Here is a 20,492-nt window from a genome sequence, read left to right on the forward strand (position 1 = left end):
AATGATGTAGAGATCTGTTAAATTCATTTTAAATCATATTCTGTTAATGACATTGTGCTGCAACCTCAGACTGGGAATAGTCATTTGAATTTCTTTTAGGATTTCCCAGTGTGATTGGCTGCATAGATGCACACACATCCCCATCACAGCTCCCTCTCATCATGAACAGGAAGTCCATTCACAGCATAAATGTGCAGGTAGGCTACAGGTAGACTGACTACTGTTTCTAAATGTTAAAGACTGCATCATAGTTCAACATCTGTAATTCTCTGCACTGTCCAGATCATATGTGATGCTGCATACATCATTTCTAATGTGGAGGCCAAGTGGTCTGGGTCTGTTCATGACTCCAGGATTTATGGAGAGTCTAACCTGAGCAACAGACTGCAGCGTGGTCAGCAGCCTAAAGATTTTCACAATAGAATTCTCTTGTCTCTCTCCTTTAATATACTCTGATGTATCCACTATACATGACAGGAAAGTTTGATGTCCTTCTGCTGGATGACAGGGGTTACCATGACAACCCAGGCTGGTGACCTCATTCCCTGACCCTGAACCAGGCCCCCAACAGAACTTCAACCGGGCTCACTGCAGGACCAGAGCCTGGGTGGAGATGACCATAGGCCTGCTGAAAGCCCGTTTCCAGCACTTACATCACCTCAGGGTGACCCCTGAGAGGGCCTGTGATATTACTGTGGCATGTGTTGTTCTTCATAATATTACCACTATTAGAGGAGAGCAACACCCTGCCCTACAAACTGAAGACCCAGATGATGAGCCCATCCACCTGCAGCTATCCAGGCAACACGGTCTCACGGGGATTCGTGAAACTGTCACGTCAGTTTTTGTTTCAGTTTCGTGCGCACCAACACGATGTCGTCATGTTTTTCGTGCCGCTCACCACGAGCGAAACCCGCTGTGGTAATCACATCTGAAAGTGGTTTATACCGGCGGATTCATGACGATCTAAGCTGTCCATCGGCGTTTGCGGCTGCTGCTGCGGCCGCCGGACATTCTTTAAATTCCTATGCAAATTCGGCGGATTCATGACGATTTAAGCTGTCTATCGGCGTTTCCGATAGACAGCTTAAATCGTCATGAATCCGCCGGTATAAACCACTTTCAGATGTGATTACCACAGCGGGTTTCGCTCGTGGTGAGCGGCACGAAAAACATGACGACATCGTGTTGGTGCGCACGAAACCGAAACAAAAACTGACGTGACAGTTTCACGAATCCCCGTGAGACCGGGCTGATCCAGGACAGCAGAGCAGTCAGAGACACCGTATGCAATAATCACTTTAGAGTTTAAGTCACCATCATCACCACCACAGCAAATAAAGACATGATACACATTTCATTTGGTCTTCTTTATTTCCTACAAATAAAACAGATAGTTCAGTTCATGTTCCAATAGTTAACATAATTCACCTGTGACCATCACCCACCTCTAACTTGTGCTCCAGTATTTCAATTTCCAGATCTGCCCTCCTAATCTGTTTTTGGGATTTTTCTCAGCAAATGCAGTTTGTAAATCCGTTTTACTGATATCTGGGAATACATAGAGGACATTAAATTATACAGTTGCACATGAATTCCACAGAATGAACCTCTGGTGTTTCCTGAACATCCATCTCACTGTGTCAGTCTGTGCAGTGGAAGCTGAGGAATCATCCTGCTGCTGTCCAGCCATGCTCTGTTAAAAGGATGAGAATGTGCAATACTTCAGTGTAGGCTAAATGTCACACTCTATATTCCACCCAAAATGTGAATGAGAAGAGAACTATCCGTAACATACCTCTATATGCCTTTCTGGATCCCCCTCTGTAAAGGCAGCAGACACAGTTTCATCCTCTTTATCCTAGATCAGTGACATGTTTCAGTAAACTTAAAGTACCATTTGGATAAATCTTTGGAGTGTTGCCTACTTACAATTACAAGGTCTGTTGTGGTGTGAAGGGGCCAAAAGACAAAAAAAGACACAAAAGAGAACTAAATAATCATATTATATATATATGTGTGTGTGTGTGTGCGTGTGTGTGTGTGTGTGTGTGTGTATGTATATATATATATATGCATCCATGACCTTTTATACCACCGTTTTACAGGCATCTGCTTTCTTTCTGTTGGCTGAGCAGAAGTCTATGTTAGTTTAAATAGGCTTAATTATTTAGCAGGACATGATATGGATGCAGACATTTAGGCTATGTGTGGATAAAACAACTGCACAGTCAAACAGCCACTTAATATTTAGGCTACTTTACAATGTAAAACATGATCAACATGAAGTACCTCCATGAAATAATGCCGAGGTCTGACCTGTTTGAACAATGTTTTTATATTTCATCTTAAGCTGCTGCCCCGTTTGCTTCTTCCCCGTGAGATTTCACCTAAATGAAATAACTTGATATTCTACCGTTCAGACAGTTATTCCCTGTAATATTATTACGATTACAAAGGACTACATTTAAACTTACGCATTGATCCGGGCAGCAGTGTTCTCCACGCCGTCTCTCTGTCTTTTGCAGCTGCAGCGGTGTTGCAGTTCTTTCTAAAAACGTGTTCAAACTCTCCATATGAGCGCGTTAAAAACTTCCATTTCAAAAACTCACCCTTTCGCTTCCCCGTTTCCATGGTGACTCGTTGAATCGGGGTTCCATTGATGCTGTCTTTTCAGAGTTGCGGTGCACGCGCTTAACTCCTGGTCAAATTACTCCGAGTTAATTAAACCAACTCAAACCAGCCGTTGTGAAACCGAAAAATCAAGAGTTTTCTATCTCAGAATAGATTTACTCAGAGTTGCGGAAGAAACTCAGAGTTTCTTGAACCTGCTTCGTGAAACAGGCCCCTGGCAATTTAGATGTTGATACCAAAGTCACACTTGACATGAACATGGAATCTGTGTACATATTTGGGTGAGAGAAAACTCCTGCTATAGCCAGGTGTAAATGCAGAGACGCACTGAGACACATCATGTTTGTTGACATGTCAGTCATTCCTGCTGAACTAATTTTCATATTTAAATTAGATCAAATTGAAGATACACTTTAATGACAACTCTAAATAGGCAAATCCACTACGACAACAGTGAGCCACAGAATGTGTCTGTCTGGTGTTAGTAGATGGTGTACAGTGGCTTTTTCTGGGCTTTTCTTTCTAAAACCAGCACCTTACTTTGTCCCTTTCAACCCACCATCCAGCAGCAGATGGGTCCCCACATACAGAGCTGGGTTCTGCTCGAGGTTTCTTCCTGTTTAAAGGGAGTTTTCTCCTTGCCACTGTTGCCTTAGGCCTTGTTCTGGGGGTTCAGGCATATGGGTTCTGTAAAGCGTCCTGAGACAAACTGAGTTGTAATTGGTGCTATATAAATAAAAATGAAATTGAATTGAATTGGGGCTGCACAGTGACGTAGTGGTTAGCACTTTCGCCTTGCAGCAAGAAGATCCCCGGTTCAAATCCCGGGGTGGGCCTGGGATCTTTCTGCATGGAGTTTGCATGTTCTCCCTGTGCATGCGTTGGTTTTCTCTGGGTACTCCGGCTTCCTCCCACAGTCCAAAAATATGCTGAGGTTAATTGATTACTCTAAATTGTCTGTAGGTGTGAATGTGAGTGTGACTGTTTGTCTGTATATGTAGCCCTGTGACAGACTGGTGACCTGTCCAGGGTGTCCCCTGGGAATGGATGGATGGATGAATTGCTGCATCTGAAAATGATCTTGTAGAACAGTGAGTGAATTGAGCAAAAACAGGAGTAGGAGTGAAGGGGACCTGCAGCAAGAGGATAGTTTTCTGTAGGTTTGTTGCAAGCACCTCCCTTCACATTCCACTCAATCATTTGGTTCCTTGATGATATAAAAATATTGACTAGAGCAGCTCTAAATCAGTCCAGTCATGTTCTACTGAAAAGTTCTAAATAGAGAAGTTTTTTAAAGTGACAGAATGTTGTCCTGTATGCAGCATCAACAGCGTAAAGGACAGAGAGCAGCGCAGTCATGAACAACCTCTTATTTAATAATACATTACATTCAAGGCAAATGATACATCCTTACCAATACATATTCAGCAATGCAATCACTGGCTCTCTAAATAAATAGAAATTTGAAATCTTGAAGTCAGTGCACAACATTGAGAAAGAACACTTAACAGTCAACGTGTAACATAGTCTGCACACATTCTGCATTTCTGCACAGTATACACCTCCGACTAGTGCTGCTAAAACCAACATAAAAATAGATCTCAAAATAAGTTATATATATTTATATATATATATGTCTGGACTGTCTTCATAGAAATATTGGGCTTTTGGTTCATATGTACATCAATATAGACTTTGATGGGATTCTCAAACGACAGAAATTGCACAGTAGTTAAAGAATTCAAGAACACCATTTTCAAAAATATTTTACACACATAGTAAACAGTCAGTCTTCAAGATGCAGTATGAAATTGCACATTGTCGTCATGCCACAGAGGGGGCTGTTTCAAGGCTTTGGTACACATTGTCCTGATTGGAAGAAAAAGCTCTGCCACGGGCCGCGGTTCCTCCCACCAACCACCCTCCATCACCGTGGGGGAGGGAGGGGAGGGAGGGGAGGCCGTAGCGAGGCACATCCATGCCACTGCCCGATCCTGGGATCAAACTAGTGAATCAGAGAGCCGGATGACTACAGTACACTTCAGGATTGGGGAAGACTCTTGGCACGTGAATCACAGGTGCAGGTCCGTGCTGGATGACCAATCATATGCAGCCATGTTGGACACTTCACGGAGACGAGGAGGGTGAGACGTAAAGAGTCACACGGACAAGGAAGGAGTGGAAACAGTATCAAAAATGTCCCCGACTCCCTTCAGATACAAACAGGAATGTGCTGTTACCCTGAAGCCCAAACCAGCTGGAATACTGAACGCTGGAGAACGTTTGGCATTAAAAGCAGCTTCTTCTCTGCTAGCTTTTCTTGAGGACCTGGAACCAACCCAGCCCAAGCATGTTGAACGTTCAGAGGCTGGACTTCAGGGTCCACGAGGACAACTGCAGCCACTTTTCTGAACAGTGCTGCTGAATGCAGTAAGAAGTGTAACAGTCTTCATGGTGCCTTCAGGCCAGTGAGCATGTTTCACTCCAGTTCCAAACGACAAGAGGAACTCATCTAAAGAGCAGAGTCGGAGCGATTCTAGATCTACCTTACTGACTGCTCACTCCATGAAAAGACGGAAACAAAGACTAAATGTCTCTTGAAGTACAGAGTGTGTATCCAGAGCCTGGTATTTTATTCCTCAGTACCACAGAAATCCTTGATTCTGTTTTTTCCTGGGAATTCCCCCAAAAATGTGCCCTGATTAAAGGGAAACACTGCTGCAGGTTTTAGTTTGTATCTGGGCTCATACATGAAGCATAGTTTGACAATGGCTATTCAATAGTCATTTTTACATTCATTTAACTGGATTCATTCGCAACATTGGGCTAAAACCTCATAATACAGTTCAGATGGTGATCCAATATTTACTGGAATAATGGAGCTAATTGTAGTGGTAGCAGCATACAGTCCACCTCAATGTGATTAATGGTAAGATATCGCAGAAATTGTGGGGAAAGGGTCCTATACTCGCAGGTAGGAACGTGCGTTTGGGGGTTAGAAGTAAAAAAAGAGAGTTCAACTAATCAGAAAAATATGAATTACATTTAGATTTAGGATATGTGTTTAAAATGAGCGGACCTGAACAGGGAGGGTTTCTGTTTTCAGCATGAAAATTTGCCAAGAAAGTGAAACTGTAGTTTACCCATTTAGATAGTTTACCATAAATAATGCACTAACTATCATTTAAATGCTCTAAGTAGCTTTCTACGAGCAGTCAGTACATGTAAGCTAAAAGCCATGGACACAGTTAGAAAGATTAATTAGTGACGGATGAACGGCTGAAATGGGTAAAAGTTATGGATAACCAGCTGAGATAGTTAGCATGGTGTAATAATAAACGGTTACCTAAAAGTTATGGGCAAAGTGTTAGCTGAGGAACGCACAGATGGAAGAACTAAAACACAGAAATGGTTGAATGGTTACTTAACATTAAATTCATTTAAAGAGTTTCTGGAAAGTGATGTATAAATGGTGAAATCGATTACAACAGTTTGAAGTTGTTTATAGCTTCAATAAAAACTGGTTGAAACAGTCGACAATAAGTGAAGGCAATGAGCACAAACGTATATTATTTTGCACTAAAAACAATATTCTCTGCTTTTTGCACCATACTCTCACACCAGTAACTGTCATTTTGCACTATTGTGTTCACATATTCTTTTCTAGGTTTCAGTAGTTATTTTACTATTATATTACATATTATTCCCGGGGTGACACTAACAGCCAAAAAACAAATTTCTTGCTGAACATTAAAGCTGATTCTGATTCTGAAGTTGAAACTAATATCCAGAAGTATGAATAGATGGGGGAAATCTTCAGTTCTTAAAAATCTTGCGAGTAAACAGTTGAACCATTAACCTTCTGCAACGCCACAAGGGCAACAGTGAAATAAAAACTGGGCCAAACTGAGCTAAACCACAAAAGTCTAATTTAGCCTTGTTTGTGTAGCATTCGTCTCAAACTAAAATACCCAAATGTTTGAGGAAATGACTGAGATGAAACTACATGTTTGAGACTGAGTTTGAAAGATTTCATAGGATTTTTGGACTTTCTTCTGCCTTTCTGTCTCAGCCTGGCATGTCGAATTCTGCTATCAGTCACAGATAAATAACACTTGACTAACAGAACACATATTTAAAACGTGTCCTTTGGTCACTGTGTTTCACAGCCTGGTGGCCTTTAAAAAATTCAGACACAGCTGACTGAAACATGGTCTAAGCTACGGTTGGAAATACTGACATAAGTGCATTACTACGTCAACATGAAAACACCTCAAATCATTTGAAAAAATATTTAAAGTACTTTAAAATGATATATTCTGTAAATGTGTTGTAAAGTCTTCATCATGCAGCTGTATACAGTAAACAACTGTGGTAGTGATTACGAAATCCCTTGATTTGAATTTCTTTCTGGCTGAAAATAGTCAAATATTAGTATATTTACTTTAAGAACCACCAACAAGAACTATACTCCTGTAATATGCATGTAATTACAGCAGATAAACTCGTCATACTGCTGATGGAGGGAGCTGCACTCCTGACAATCATGGCACTAGTTTAGTTTCAGTCAGGAGGCAGGCCTGTGTGCTTTTGCCTTTACTGTTGTGCTCTGCTGCTCTTTTATCTGCTGCTTTGGAATGAGGGTGAAACATGCTTTAAACACTGACTGACGTGTTCAGAAAAGTTGGCTCCAGTTCATCCTGAGTTTCTCAACAGTTTGGCCTCTGGTGATGCCTCCGGCCAATGAGGAAGGCCTTCACAGGCACCATGGAGGGAACTCTCACGAAAAGTGCAACTAAGTACCTTGGGCCGTTACTGGTAAAGGCAGCATTTGTGTCATAATGAATTTCTAGAAAAAAAAAGAAAAAAGGACAGGGGGGTAAAAACACACATGCTTGTTGTAGAAAACACTCATGAAAATGTAGTTGGCACAGTCCATTTGGTCACTAATGAAAACGTCTTCGTGGCTAAGTCTTCTGCTCCTCTGTTGGGTGTAAATCCTGCACTCTGCTGGCCTCCGGTGGCACTGCAGCAAGGAAAACATCTGCCAACCTCTGAGACCACTTTGGTCTCCCTGACAGGCATCCAACAGGTTCTGTTTCAGAGTCAAGGAAAAAAGTGCGACTCTAGAAAACTGGAGTATTGATAGAGCCAAAATGGAGTGTACGTATGTGTGATTTCATGCACGCACACAAACTCTGTAGGACGAGGGAGACTCAAGAATGCGTTCACAGTGTGATCAAACTCACAAGCATGCAGACAAATCCACATGTCTGAACAGACACCATGAGCATTCCATGTAAAGGTGGATGTAAACAGATCTGGGAGGAGCTCCAGAGCCAGGTGCTGCTGCCCACGGCCTTCATCTGGGAGGGGGACACTTGGACTCCTCTCTGGATGGGTGGAGGTCGACCAGCACTCTGTCTTTGAGGGAGGAGAGGAGTTTCCAGAGGGGTCGGACAATTTCTCCCTTTGGATCCTCTTACTCCTCCTTCTCTCCTTCTTCCACTACAGTCATTTGTTGTCCATCAGAGACTGGACTTTGTGCACCAGCTCACGTGCTATCTTCAAGATGTGCTGGACATCATGACGCTCAGCCATCTCTGTGGATCAGACACACAGTCAGAGAGGCAGACACACACACAGTTTACACAGAAACAAGCTGAAGTCTACGAGGGAGCACTAGAGCTCACTGTCCTGCAGATCTGAGCACAGAACAGACATGAGTTGTTCCATAGACTTTATGCCTGACAAGAAAAGTCATCAGTGCAATAAACCTGCATTCTGTTTAAACACCTGCAGGGGGCGACTCCTCTGCTTGCAAAGGAAGTCTGATTGTACAGTAGTCTGTGAGAAAATGACCCTATTTCGCTCTTTTGTAGCCATCACAGAACAAAACACACGCTGCAAGAGTGTGTCATACCATTAAAGAACTTAATTATGTCGGTGAAGTCCATGTTGTTGTCCATGATGATCTCACGGTAAACTGTAACCAGTGCCAAGGCCAGGAAGAGGACAAAGTGCTGCGAGGAAATCCTGGGCGCCACCCAGATCACCTCCCACACCGCAAACACGTCCTCATACAGGAGCTCTGCACACACAGCACATGGTTATAGTCAGCCCTCTTCAAGTCCCCTTTCTGAACATTCACCTGTGAACACTGTGTGATTCTGTTCAGATCATTAAAGACCCCCTCTGCTGAAAAACTTTGCTATCATGTCCAAATGATGTTTTTATATGCTAGAGGCTACATCATGAGTAAAATAGGCAGTCAACACTATATTTGAACGGTTACACTTTGAAACTGCACTGCAGTGACTACAGATTCAAAAACATGGATTCAGACTTCCAGAGTTTCATATGGAGCAAACCTGAGTAATCAGTCGTGTCTACTGGTGGATTGTACATGAGCGTTCAAACGTTTGGGGTCACTTAGAAATATCCTTACTTTTTTTTTCAATGAAGATAGCATTAAATGAATGATAAATCCAGTGTAGACATTGTTAATGTGGTAAATGACTATTCTATCTGGAAATGACTGATTTTTAATGGAATATCTCCATAGGGGTACAGAGGAACATTTCCAGCAACCATCACTCCTGTGTTCTAATGCTACATTGTGTTAGCTAATGGTGTTGAAAGGCTCATTGATGATTAGAAAACCCTTGTGCAGTTATGTTAACACATGAATAAAAGTGTGAGTTTCCATGAAAAACATGGAATTATCTGGGAGACCCCAAACTTTTGAACTGTCGTGTAGCTCTCTATCATTATTCATCTTTACAGTTAGCTTCTGATGTGAACACGTATAGCTGATCTACTCAAATATTACAGCTTGATACGTTATGCAGTGCAGATGTACAGAGTTTGAGCAGAGTCACAGGTGAGCTGGTGTGGTTGAGCTGTGGTGAGCGGAGACAGAGTCTGCAGTGTCTCTCAATCAGAGTTACATCTAAGAGATCTTTAGGCAGGAAAGGATTTTCAGTGGAAGTCCTCTAAATATCTAACTTTGACGAACAGAAATGAGTTTTCAAGTGCTAAATCAACAGCTGGAGGGACCTTAACAGCTCTACAATGTTCAGGAAAGGATGCAGCGTTCACCTCTCTTAAAGTCCAGCAGGAACCAGCGATAACAGAAGTAGAAGTGAGTGTAGTCTCCATTCTGCTGCATCAGCTCAAACAGCTCCGAGTCCAGAATCTGACATCAGAGGGAATATCAGGGGATGTCAGTACACATAACTCTCTCTCACATATTCACACACTCACAAACAAGCACAGGAAGTATGTTATCCATCACCTGGATTAGTGACCTCATGTTGGCAAAGTGTGTGTCCATGGCTCCACCATTAGGGAAGTTCTGACTCATCCTCTTCATTAGCTGAGTGAAACAGCTGTACGCCAGGCACTCTGACACACATGCACATGCACGCACACACACACATAGAAAGACAGTATGGTCAGGTAGCCTGGGTCTCACAGTAAACAAGGTAAAATTGCTGGTTTGTATCTCTAATGGCACCCCATCATTTTAACAAGCTGTTGAAATGATTGTTTTTTATAATGAATACTTTTTCCTAAATTATTTTCAAATGCAGATAGAAGGGCAGTTCATTGTAAAAGTGAAGTGGATTAGAAAACATATCTACTTCACTCCAATGTTCACTGACCTACAGCCACAGGAAACAATGAGCCTTGTGTGATGTTTGATGGGTGCAGATCTAAACTCAGCTTTCAGGTGTAGAACTACACATCACTGCTATTACATCTGAATGTGTTACATTGACAGTGATCAGTTATTTCTAGTATTTAATGAGGTCTGTTAGCTTCAGTTGTATGGCTGATGTGAGGGATTTTCATCTGTTCTGTTTACAGTGGTTCTAGTCATGAAGACATGCAGGAAATGAGGATTCTTTTTTCTCACCATCATCCAGAATGACCATGAGTGGAGCAAGCAGGTCACACATGCCCTGAACATAGCCCATCTCTAAATGCTCCCACACATAGCTGCAGGTCAGAAACACACACATCGAGATGAGTTACACATGAGAAACACATTGTACTCCAAACAACAGACTTAATGTGCATGTGTTTTTCAGAACTAAAACACGTGACACGCTGCGCTGTTTACAAATCAATCTACTACATAAAGTGTTTGCCACATCAGTATTAATCCAACACTAAATCACAGGATATTTCTACATGTCTCTTTTCTGTATAGTGATTATTTTGATACTTGATAAAAAAAGTGTAAAGCAACAAATGAATATATTTAAAGTGAAGAAAGAATTATTATCTGACTGCAGCTCTCCACAGATCAACAAAGATGCTTACTGCTTTCAGTTCATTGTTTTGGTCAGTTCTACTGTTTTTGCTCACTTTCACTGCTGTCACCAACATTACCACATCACCATTTTAGAAATCTGTAACCTGCAGAGCAGCAAGCATCACACAGACATGTTTAATGACTGGCTGGTATTATAGTGAAGCCTTCTGCATCTAAAGCGCCACAGATTTCCCTCAAGAGTTGAAGTATGTAGATCAAAGCAGTCACAAAAGAGTGAATAATTACATGCACACATTCTACTTCATTTGTCAGGTGGACACCAGGTGGAATTAATTCTTTCACCACTCCACGTCTGCGTTCTTCACTTTAAATTTATTTTAAATAGTGTGTACTGGAGCACTTTCCCCTCAAAACCAGCTGTCTACTGACAGCGGCAAAGAGGACGGTCAAAGTGAACCAGAACAGTAAAGTTGTGAGCCATAAAACCAAAGCAATGAGCTGAAGGACTCCATGAAGCCGAGAGGAAGATTCTCTGTGGGTTTGACACCGCCTTTCATACTGCACTTCATTTCAGTTCACCTGATTCATTGTTTATGTGATGATGATGAACAGTGCAGCTTTAGGTGACGGGTCTCAGAATGTCTTCCTGTGTGGTCTTTTCTTTCCTACCTGCACATGATGTTACGTAGTTTCTCCAGGTTGCCTGTAGTAAAGTAATAATAGTTGCGGTCGCAGCGCTGCACGTCTTTGTCTATTCTGTGAAGATTGAGGGCGACTGTATCCAACAGCTCAATCTGCACAAAGAAAACATGGCTGTCAGTCTTAGTGAGTGGAAATGAAAGGTTCTGCTCTTTCTTTATGTATTTTACTATGAACAGCTCCAGTCTGTCATCTACTGCTTTAATTCACTGCAAGGAAGCTCTAAAACTACTGACCATGAAATATACTGAGCACATATATGCTCTACAGGACATGAACTGTACATCCATAAACACAGTCAAATAAGTGTGTTTTTATTTTATTTTACCAAATCACAAATGTCTGAGCAATATGTTGATCTAGAGGTTTTGACTTGTGGCAAGACTGTGATTTACAAAATGTCAGGGCTCCCTCATGATCACCTCCTCCTCACCGGTCCTCCACTCTCTCTCTGCAGCAGCTGACTACAATTACACATCACCATCATCAGAACTCTGGGCAGCGTAAAACAGTGCACTAATCCTTGTTTCTGCAGTCTCGCAGGTCACGCTGCCAGGGATCTCCGTTACTCGCGTCTGCCAAAGACTCGAACCTGTGCTCACCTCTGGAGGAGGTGTCTCGTCCCTGCTCGCCTTTCCCCGCTGCCGCAGCTTCTGGATCCCCAAGACCACCACAGCCACTCTCTGCCACTCGCCCACCCCAGCGGAGTAAAAGCCCGGACCGCCGGTCTCCGGTGGCCTGTCTACCCCACTCCCAGCCCGTAGTGAGTTTCTTAGTTTGATTATTCCTGGCCTTAGTTCCATTCTGATTTTATCCTTAGTTTCCTTCACTCACTCCCCCTTAGTTCTTCGAGTAAATTTAATTTGTATTTAAATAAAACTCATTTTTTTCTGCCTGATCTGCTGTGAGTCTGTGTGTTCTCTGCCGGGTTCACCATCCTTCCGTGACACAAAATGAATTATCTTTCTCTTTGGTTTACCGTAAAGGTCACTAATAATTTTTAAGGACTACTTTTGCATTCCCCCTGCTATATGCTTCTTACGTTGCCCGCCCATTCTGTAAATATAATAGTCAGGCTGCACCTCACCATCATTCTGCTATAGGGGCAAAAAAAAAAGCTCTGGCGTGTTTGCGTTTCTTTGAACCCCAGTCATTGTGGACGTAGCTAACACAGGATGCAGCTTCAGTACGTTTGCACACAGGGAGACAAGTGCTCTCAATAAAACGGACAATCCACAACAAACTAGCAGGGCTGCCTCACTGCACCATCCAAAGCATGAGTAAAACTTGTCAGTGTGGGAGGCTGCCGCCTGAAGAAAATGTTAACATGTAGAAAGCAGAAGGGACAAGAGTGCCAAGTGCAATGAGCGAATACCACATCCTGCATGTGCTGATTCAGACTACCAGTGTAAGGAAACACTCAGAGAGAGATGATGTGACACTGGATGCTCTTTACTGCCCGTTATTCATTCTAAAAGGCTGGTCTCTGACAGTAACCAGCTGCTGGCTGTCAGCACAGCTGCAGCTGCTCTGCTGGCTGTAATGGTGAAGCTGTGACTGGATATATAGTTATAGTATATACTGTAGTACTGTTCAGACTTCAGTCTGTGGTGCTACTGGCATGTCCAGCTGTTACTATTAGTAAGTACAGCGCTAATTTGACGAACATATTTCTTTGGTTATTTAGGAGTTCAGGAATGCAGCAGCTTAAATACACTCTCTGTAACTACATTTTACAGCATGTAGCCATAATCGTAACATTAACTACAGCAACAACAACGGGGATGTCATCTGAAGGCTGCAAACACAGTCAGTGAGGAGTGGTGAACCTGCTGCTCTGGTTTACGTTCTTAAAGCCACAGCTGATGGGGCTTCACCTCTCCACAGTGCATAAAACACATGATACATGTGTCACTGCCAGGTCATACAGACCACAAAGAGTCTGCAGTCATGTCCACATGGAGCACAATCCCACACTAATGCTTCCAAAAGAACTCAGGCTGTTTGAGAAATGGAGTTAGTGTTAATATGCTGTTCCTAATAAAGTGCTTTGTGTTACTTATTTCCTTGTTTTTGCTTACTTATGTGTTTCTTGGAGCACTTCTTTATTGTCTGGCCCTTATAAAATCCCAAATCAATATTGTATTAGTCATAAAAACACCACATTAGTTTCTGCATCCGCCAGATTCAGAACAACACTTTAACTCAGCCTCACTGCAAAGGATCTGATTTATTCTGTCAGATACTTTTCTCACAGAGTGTGCTAAAAATAACGGGCTCCAGCTTATGCCTTGAAGTTTTTTTTCTGTTTTACTGCAGATTTCAGTCAATTCAGTCAGAAATAAACAGACACATTCATGCTGGACGTACTGTGTAAGAGGACAGAGAAGGAGACGTCCCCTCAGCAGCTGCTCCATTGGTCACCAGTTTGTCCAGCTGACTGCACAGCCTGTCTTCAGTCAGAGAGTCCTGACGTCCCCCCAGAGTCCTGCCCTCCTCAGTGCCCCCTCCTTCCTCCTCTGTGCTCTGACCGTCATCTATGCTGGACAGGATCTGGGAGTGAGCAGAGGTCACAGAGTAGTTTCTGGAGGACGGTAGACCCGAGTCAGGGGAGTCAAACTCTACCAGAGGACGCTCCTCAGGGGGGAGGGCAGCGGGGGGGGCCACGGTGGTCATGGTGGGAGTGCTGTCCTCTCCACTGGGGGTCTCCTGGCTGCTTGCATCTGGCTCATCCACAGACATGAACACCTGAAGAAGGAAAAAACTTTAGAAGTAATGGAAGACAGACAGCGAGAGCAGCAATGTAGGTTTCAGGCTACTGATGCTCTCTAATTCATCAAGTGTAAGAAAACAAATACCAACATGAGTTCTCTTCATTTGCTCTTCTCTTCATTTGCTCGCTGTAAAATCCAGGATAGAATTTAAAATCCTCCTTCTCACATTTAAAACTCTTAATGACCAAGTTCCATCTTATCTTAAAGACCTTATTGTACCATATCATGCTAACAGAGCCCTTCTCTCTCAGGCTGCTGGTTTTCTTGTGGTCCCCAAAGTTTCCAGAAGCAGGACAGGAGGCAGATCCTTCAGTTATCAGCTCCTCTGTTGTGGAATCAGCTCCCAGTTTGGATTCAGGAGGCAGAAACCATCTCTACTTTTAAGATTAGGCTTAAAATTTTCCTCTTTGATAAAGCTACCTATAATTAGGGCTGCTCAGCATCACCCGAGTTGTCCCTCAGTTATGCTGCTGAAGGTTTAGACTCCAAGGGGACTCCCATAATGCACTGGGCTCCCCTCCTCTTCTCTCTCTATATGGTTATATATCAGCATTACATGTCACTAACTTTGTGTTTCCCCCATGTTCCTGTGTCCTGTGTTTGTTCTCTCTGTGGATTTCTGTGGATCTGAAGCTACACGTCTCTTATCTGCTATCCTCCCAGATAGCAAACTATGGGTGAATCAATGTTGAATCTGTGTTGAGACCTAACGTCGAAATTATACAGAAAGCGCAAGGTTGATAAAATGTTGAGTCAACGTTTGCTTTTCAACCATAAATCACACTTTACCCAGATAGCAAAAGATGTTAAATCAATGTTGAATTACGGTTAAGAAGGTTGAATTGTGGTTACGGTTGAAGATTGATGGTTGGATCAACGTTAATTCAACAACATTTTGTCAACATTGAAGTTTGTGTTTAAAAGATGCCATTGAATCTACATTGTATTTTGGTTTAATTAAAATGTTTGACAGGTCAATGTTTAATTAATGTTCAATCTATGTTTGCAAACATGTAATCTATGTAAGCAAACGTTGACTCAACATTTTATCAACCTTGCACTTTCTGTATAATTTCTACGTTAGGTCTCAACATATATTCAACATTGATTCACCCATAGTTTGTTATCTGGGCTGCTATCCCTCCTCCCTCATCCCCACTGTCACCCAACCAGTCGAGGCAGATGTTCGCCTTCTCTGAGCCTGGTTCTGTCTGAGGTTTGTTCCCCTTCCTATCCCAGGGCTTTTTTTCCATTCCTTCACACCATTGCTCAGTGGGAATATAAAGGCAACTTTGGACTGTTGGGTGTTCTGTTCTCTGTTTATAATTTGTAAGGTCTGTACCTTACTATGCTAAGCACTTTGAGATGACATGTTTCCAATCTGCACTATATAAACAAAACTGAAGTGAATTAAATAAATACCTATGCCTATAATAAATAAATACCTATGCCCAAACCAGGAACGTGATTCCTTTTAAGATGATTACCAAACTGTACATGCCACCATCTGACTTAACACCACTTTTTAAATTACATGTAACAACATTTTCATCTTTACATGAATGCACTTTCTACTCCGCTTGCATGTTTCTCTCTGCTGCTGTGCATTCCTGCATGTTCCTGAATGTTTATTTCCATGTTGTCTGTTCAAACTTAAGACACCGAGGATATGATAGGTCTGAATTTGGTTGCTTCTGATTGCTATTTCAGTCCTTTTGATACCAAATTGACACATTTCAGTTAATCCATTATAATCCAAAAAAGCCAAACAGAGTAAAAAACTATTTTGTACTCAGCTGTATCTTGTGCTCAAATCTGATCACTGGACTATAGATTCAGGTATAGAATCCCAGTCACTTCAACAGTCCCTATACTTGGATGTTTTATATTGTTAGAACTACGATTATGAAAGACCAGAAGTGGTAGTTACAAGTTAAGGTACATTGTGTCACCTTATGCACAGTGTGTGTCTTACAAATACGAAACTGTTTGATTATTAATGGTTAAGTATTAGTGTGTTACTGTTGGAGCTGCTACTAGACTAACTACTTTACATCCAGTTTTATATCCTAGGACAGCAGATAAATCTGGGGCTGATCACATGATTAATGGGAGAAGAAAGAAGTAAAAACAAAGTTCACCATCAGGGGTACTTCCTCAGACTGCCACAGCTCTAACAGAACAACAGAACACATCACACCACTGTCTTTACAGGCTCAGTAGAACTTCTGCTACTGTGAGGGTTTAATTACATTTTTTCTCAGTGCTGAAATAATGTGAAATGCAGGATCAGGGAAGAAAATATCACCAAAAATAAACAGCAAATCGTCTGCCAGCATAATGTTGATACAGCATTAGGTTGGGTTGGTAATATCGTCCTCATTTAGAATCACAACACCAAAACAAACACTTTCTATATTGCTTGCATCAAACTAATATCATGCAGTATATATTAAGATTTATATTGAAAGCTTTTCATAAACAGCTCCCTCCCAGCTTAATAAAATGTCACACTGAGTGGATGTTATATTGTGCCGGGCTTCTTCACCTCATTGCTGAGTGTGGAGTCTCTGTGCACGAGTCGCAGGACGTGGCTGTCGATGCTGCTGCCTGAAGAGAGCTTGGCGAAGATGGCCGACTGCATCTCCTTCTCTCTCTGCTTCACGATCACCTCGCAGGCCTTCCACTCCCGCATCACCTGCTGGTAGCGCTCACTGATCTTTGCATCAATCTTCACAGGGAAAATGAAGCATTATAATCTTGTGTACGGGTCAGATAAAGAGCGTGGCTGGGTGTGTGCGGTACCTGGCTCATGTCCTTTTTGCCCATGCCAAACTTGTAGTGTCCCAGCAGGAAAGGCCACACCTCCTTCCTGATTTCGTGCTGCACTCCCCCATAATAAACCAGCCGGAGCAGCTCCAGCTCCTTATAGTTCTGCAGAGAGAGGAACACAGGAATATGGATAAACAGCAGAAGAAAGATGACAGGAAAGAAGACGAAGCCTAAGAGGAAATACATCAATAATGGATAGGGAGAAAGAGCGATGGTGACCCATACAGAGGAAGACATAGATGAGTGCAGAAGATAAAGGACACAGATATGAATAGAGTGTAAATTAGTAATGATGACTTTGTTGGAGTTGATGACTGATTACAGTAGCTGCTTTAATAGCTGCAATGCTATCAAACTGCACTCTGTAATGAGACTTCATTTCACTGAAACTCATTACATTTTCATTAGAGTAGAAGTGAGAGAGGAGAGGGTGGAGATGGCGGAGGCAGTGAATTATCCCCAACTAACAGTGAATATATGACTATGTGAACAGAGGATATGCTGCATATGAAGGGAGGACAGAAACACATTTAAACTGTGACATAACTGAAGCTTCATTATAGCTAGAAAGGGTTACAGAGTTATATTAGGTTTAAACACAATTAGCAAGATGGATGTGTGTTTTACAAAGCAGGAGTCATACCACAGATGTTTAGATTTGAAGTTAGCGGCTCAATTACTGGACTGAAGTGCAGCTAAAATGTGCTTCTGGATTTTCCATTTAAAGGCACATCAGCAATAGCTATGGTTGTTAGTTATTCTTAGAGTCTCAGTTACAGTTTTTATAGAATTTAGTTCAGGGTTTAAATGAGGCTGGAGCCTTCTAGGGCTCTGCTCCACCTCCTCATATTAAAAACTGCTCCCTGGGGTGGCCCTGTAGCTCAACAGGTTGAGTGGGCGACCCATAAACAGCAGCTATAGTGACGCAGCGGTCATGGGTTTGAGTCCGAGCCATGGCCATTTACTGCATGTCTTTCCCCTCTCTTCTCCATATGTTTCCTGCCTCTCTCTCCACTGTGCATAAAGGTAAAAAAAATATAATGTAAAAAAAAAAGTTCCCTGTTGGAGTGCAGCTCTGTCTCCTTCAGTATCACAGCATTACAAGCTCACACGTTAACGTGGCTTTTGAAATCTGATTTCAGGCCCTGAGTGAGCTAATGTCGACTTCCTTCCTTTGAATATATTACACAGCTGTTGCTACACAACAGGATCTGTACTGTCTCCAGAATGAAGGAGGGGCTGCAGCCAGGTGGCTCAGCAGAGGAACGCTGATTCAGTATTTGCATCCTCTGACCTGTCATTGTTATCATATTGAGCTTTTTTTTCAAATGCATTCAACTCCATCCAACCCACCATCCTCAAAGACAAGCTCACAGAGATGGGAGTGGATCCTTCCTGTGTTTCATGGATCACAGATTACCTGACAGGAAGGCCGCAGTTTGTCAGGCTGGGGAACTGTGTTTCTGGGACATTAATGAGTAGTACTGGGGCTCCACAAGGAACAGTCTTGGCTCCATTCCTGTTCACTCTGTATACATCTGACTGAGTCCTGCCACATTCAGAAATACTCTGATGACACTGCTATCGTGGCATGTATCAGAAATGGACATGAAGCTGAATACAGAGATCTGATAAGTGCCTTCAGTGACTGGAGTCACAAAAACTGCCTGCTACTCAACGCCTCAAAGACAAAGGAAATGATCATAGATTTCCGCAGATCCAAACCCCCCCCTTCAGCCAGTGAACACTTGTAGCGTGGACATCGAGATGGTGACATCATATAAATATTTAGGTGTCCACCTTGATAATTAGTTGGACTGGTCTACAAACGTAGACTTCATCTACAAAAAGGGCCAGAGCCGACTTTATTGCCTCAGAAGACTTCGATCACTAGACATCTGCAGTAAGATGCTGCAGATGTTTTATCAGTCTGTGGTAGCAGGTGTCCTGTTTTATGCTGCAGTCTGCTGGGGAGGCAGCATAAAACAGAAGGATGCAAGGCGTCTGAACAAACTGATTAAAAAAGCTGGCTCTGTGGTTAGAATCGGATTGAACACATTGGAGGATGAGGTGGAGAGACGGGCACTGAGCAAGATGGAGGCCATTCTGACAAACATGGATCATCCACTTCACATCTGCCTCAATGAACAACGAAACATAAGTGGACGGCTCCTATCCCTGCGCTGCAAGACCGAAAGATTTAGGAAATCTTTCTTGCTATCAGCAGTCAGGCTATTCAATTCAAAATTAAACAGATAAGAACCTTGACAATTGAATTTCCCTTCTGGGATGAATAAAGTTATTCTGATTTATTAACACAGCAAACAGACCTGTTGTGCACAGACTCACAGTTTCTACAGTGAAATCTTTGGGAACAAAGTGGTTTTGTTCAGGATGAGTCATGTTGCTACATTCTTAATACCATTTCCCATGGAAACTACTTCATATTTCCTGGTGTATAAAGTGGATTATTGCAGGGAGTTTCCAGTTTTTCTCTTGAAATAATGTCGGTAGTGGCATTACGGTGAGAAAAACTTTAATCTCAGAAATTTATTTCTGATTTTTTTCCCTCAGAATATAAACACAGTCCCCTTGCTCGATGGCTGCTTTTCTTCATTTTACCTAAAATTGCCCCAATATGTTGTAGACTTTGAGACATCTTACCTTACTGATGCATTCATGTTATGATTAATGTATTGAACTAGCTCCATTGTAGAAAGGGAAAGAAGAGTGTTTGTGTAACCTTGGACACTGTAGCATCCACAGGACATAGTTTTTAGATTTAAAGAAAAGTCTGTTACTCTCAATAAAGAAAACAGGAATGCTTACATGTATGACCCATACAGAATAACAGTCCTGCAGTTTGGCCTTTCTTCTCAGCTTCACTGTTTCTATATCCAACTTTGTGTGGCAGTACAGCTCATTAGCTGCTCTGTATGGTTTAGTTGTGGTTAAAAAGAAGCGGTCATGTTATAAGAGCATGGATACTCAGGAGGCACACACATGATCAGCTTCCTTATGGGGCAATGGCACACAGAAGATCACTGGTTATCACATTTCTGTTTCTCAAATTCACACAAAAGCTGAAGGTTTCCTTTTTAAATCAAACATAGTTCTGAATTGTTGCTTCACACATTTCCATTTCATATTCCAGTCAGTGATTGAAGCGGTTCTGCTCCTCATACAGAAGATGCCTCTTTCCATAACTTTAGCATAATATTGCACTATTATGTGAGATAGTCTCAAAAATATTTGCTATTCATTTTCCT

The 20,492-nt window shown here is 42.2% G+C and overlaps 1 protein-coding gene across 3 annotated transcripts in view; it reads right to left on the reverse strand.

Moving 5' to 3' along the window:
* Positions 1–3,989: 3,989 nt before the first annotated feature.
* sgsm2 (small G protein signaling modulator 2) overlaps positions 3,990–20,492 on the reverse strand; it is a 137,378-nt gene continuing 120,875 nt past the window's right edge. For all 3 annotated transcript variants that reach the window (XM_022201022.2, XM_051958147.1, XM_022201023.2), the window contains 9 exons: positions 17,197–17,325; positions 16,940–17,122; positions 13,988–14,365; positions 11,588–11,712; positions 10,556–10,638; positions 9,932–10,041; positions 9,736–9,832; positions 8,558–8,725; positions 3,990–8,237 (listed from right to left, as the gene is read on the reverse strand). In XM_022201022.2, coding sequence (XP_022056714.1) covers positions 8,149–8,237; positions 8,558–8,725; positions 9,736–9,832; positions 9,932–10,041; positions 10,556–10,638; positions 11,588–11,712; positions 13,988–14,365; positions 16,940–17,122; positions 17,197–17,325 — 1,362 coding nt within the window. In that variant the 3' untranslated portion in view covers positions 3,990–8,148. The remainder of the gene's footprint in view (positions 8,238–8,557; positions 8,726–9,735; positions 9,833–9,931; positions 10,042–10,555; positions 10,639–11,587; positions 11,713–13,987; positions 14,366–16,939; positions 17,123–17,196; positions 17,326–20,492) is intronic.

The sequence above is a fragment of the Acanthochromis polyacanthus genome, chromosome 13 (assembly GCF_021347895.1).
Source record: "Acanthochromis polyacanthus isolate Apoly-LR-REF ecotype Palm Island chromosome 13, KAUST_Apoly_ChrSc, whole genome shotgun sequence".
Classification (NCBI taxonomy): domain Eukaryota; kingdom Metazoa; phylum Chordata; class Actinopteri; family Pomacentridae; genus Acanthochromis; species Acanthochromis polyacanthus.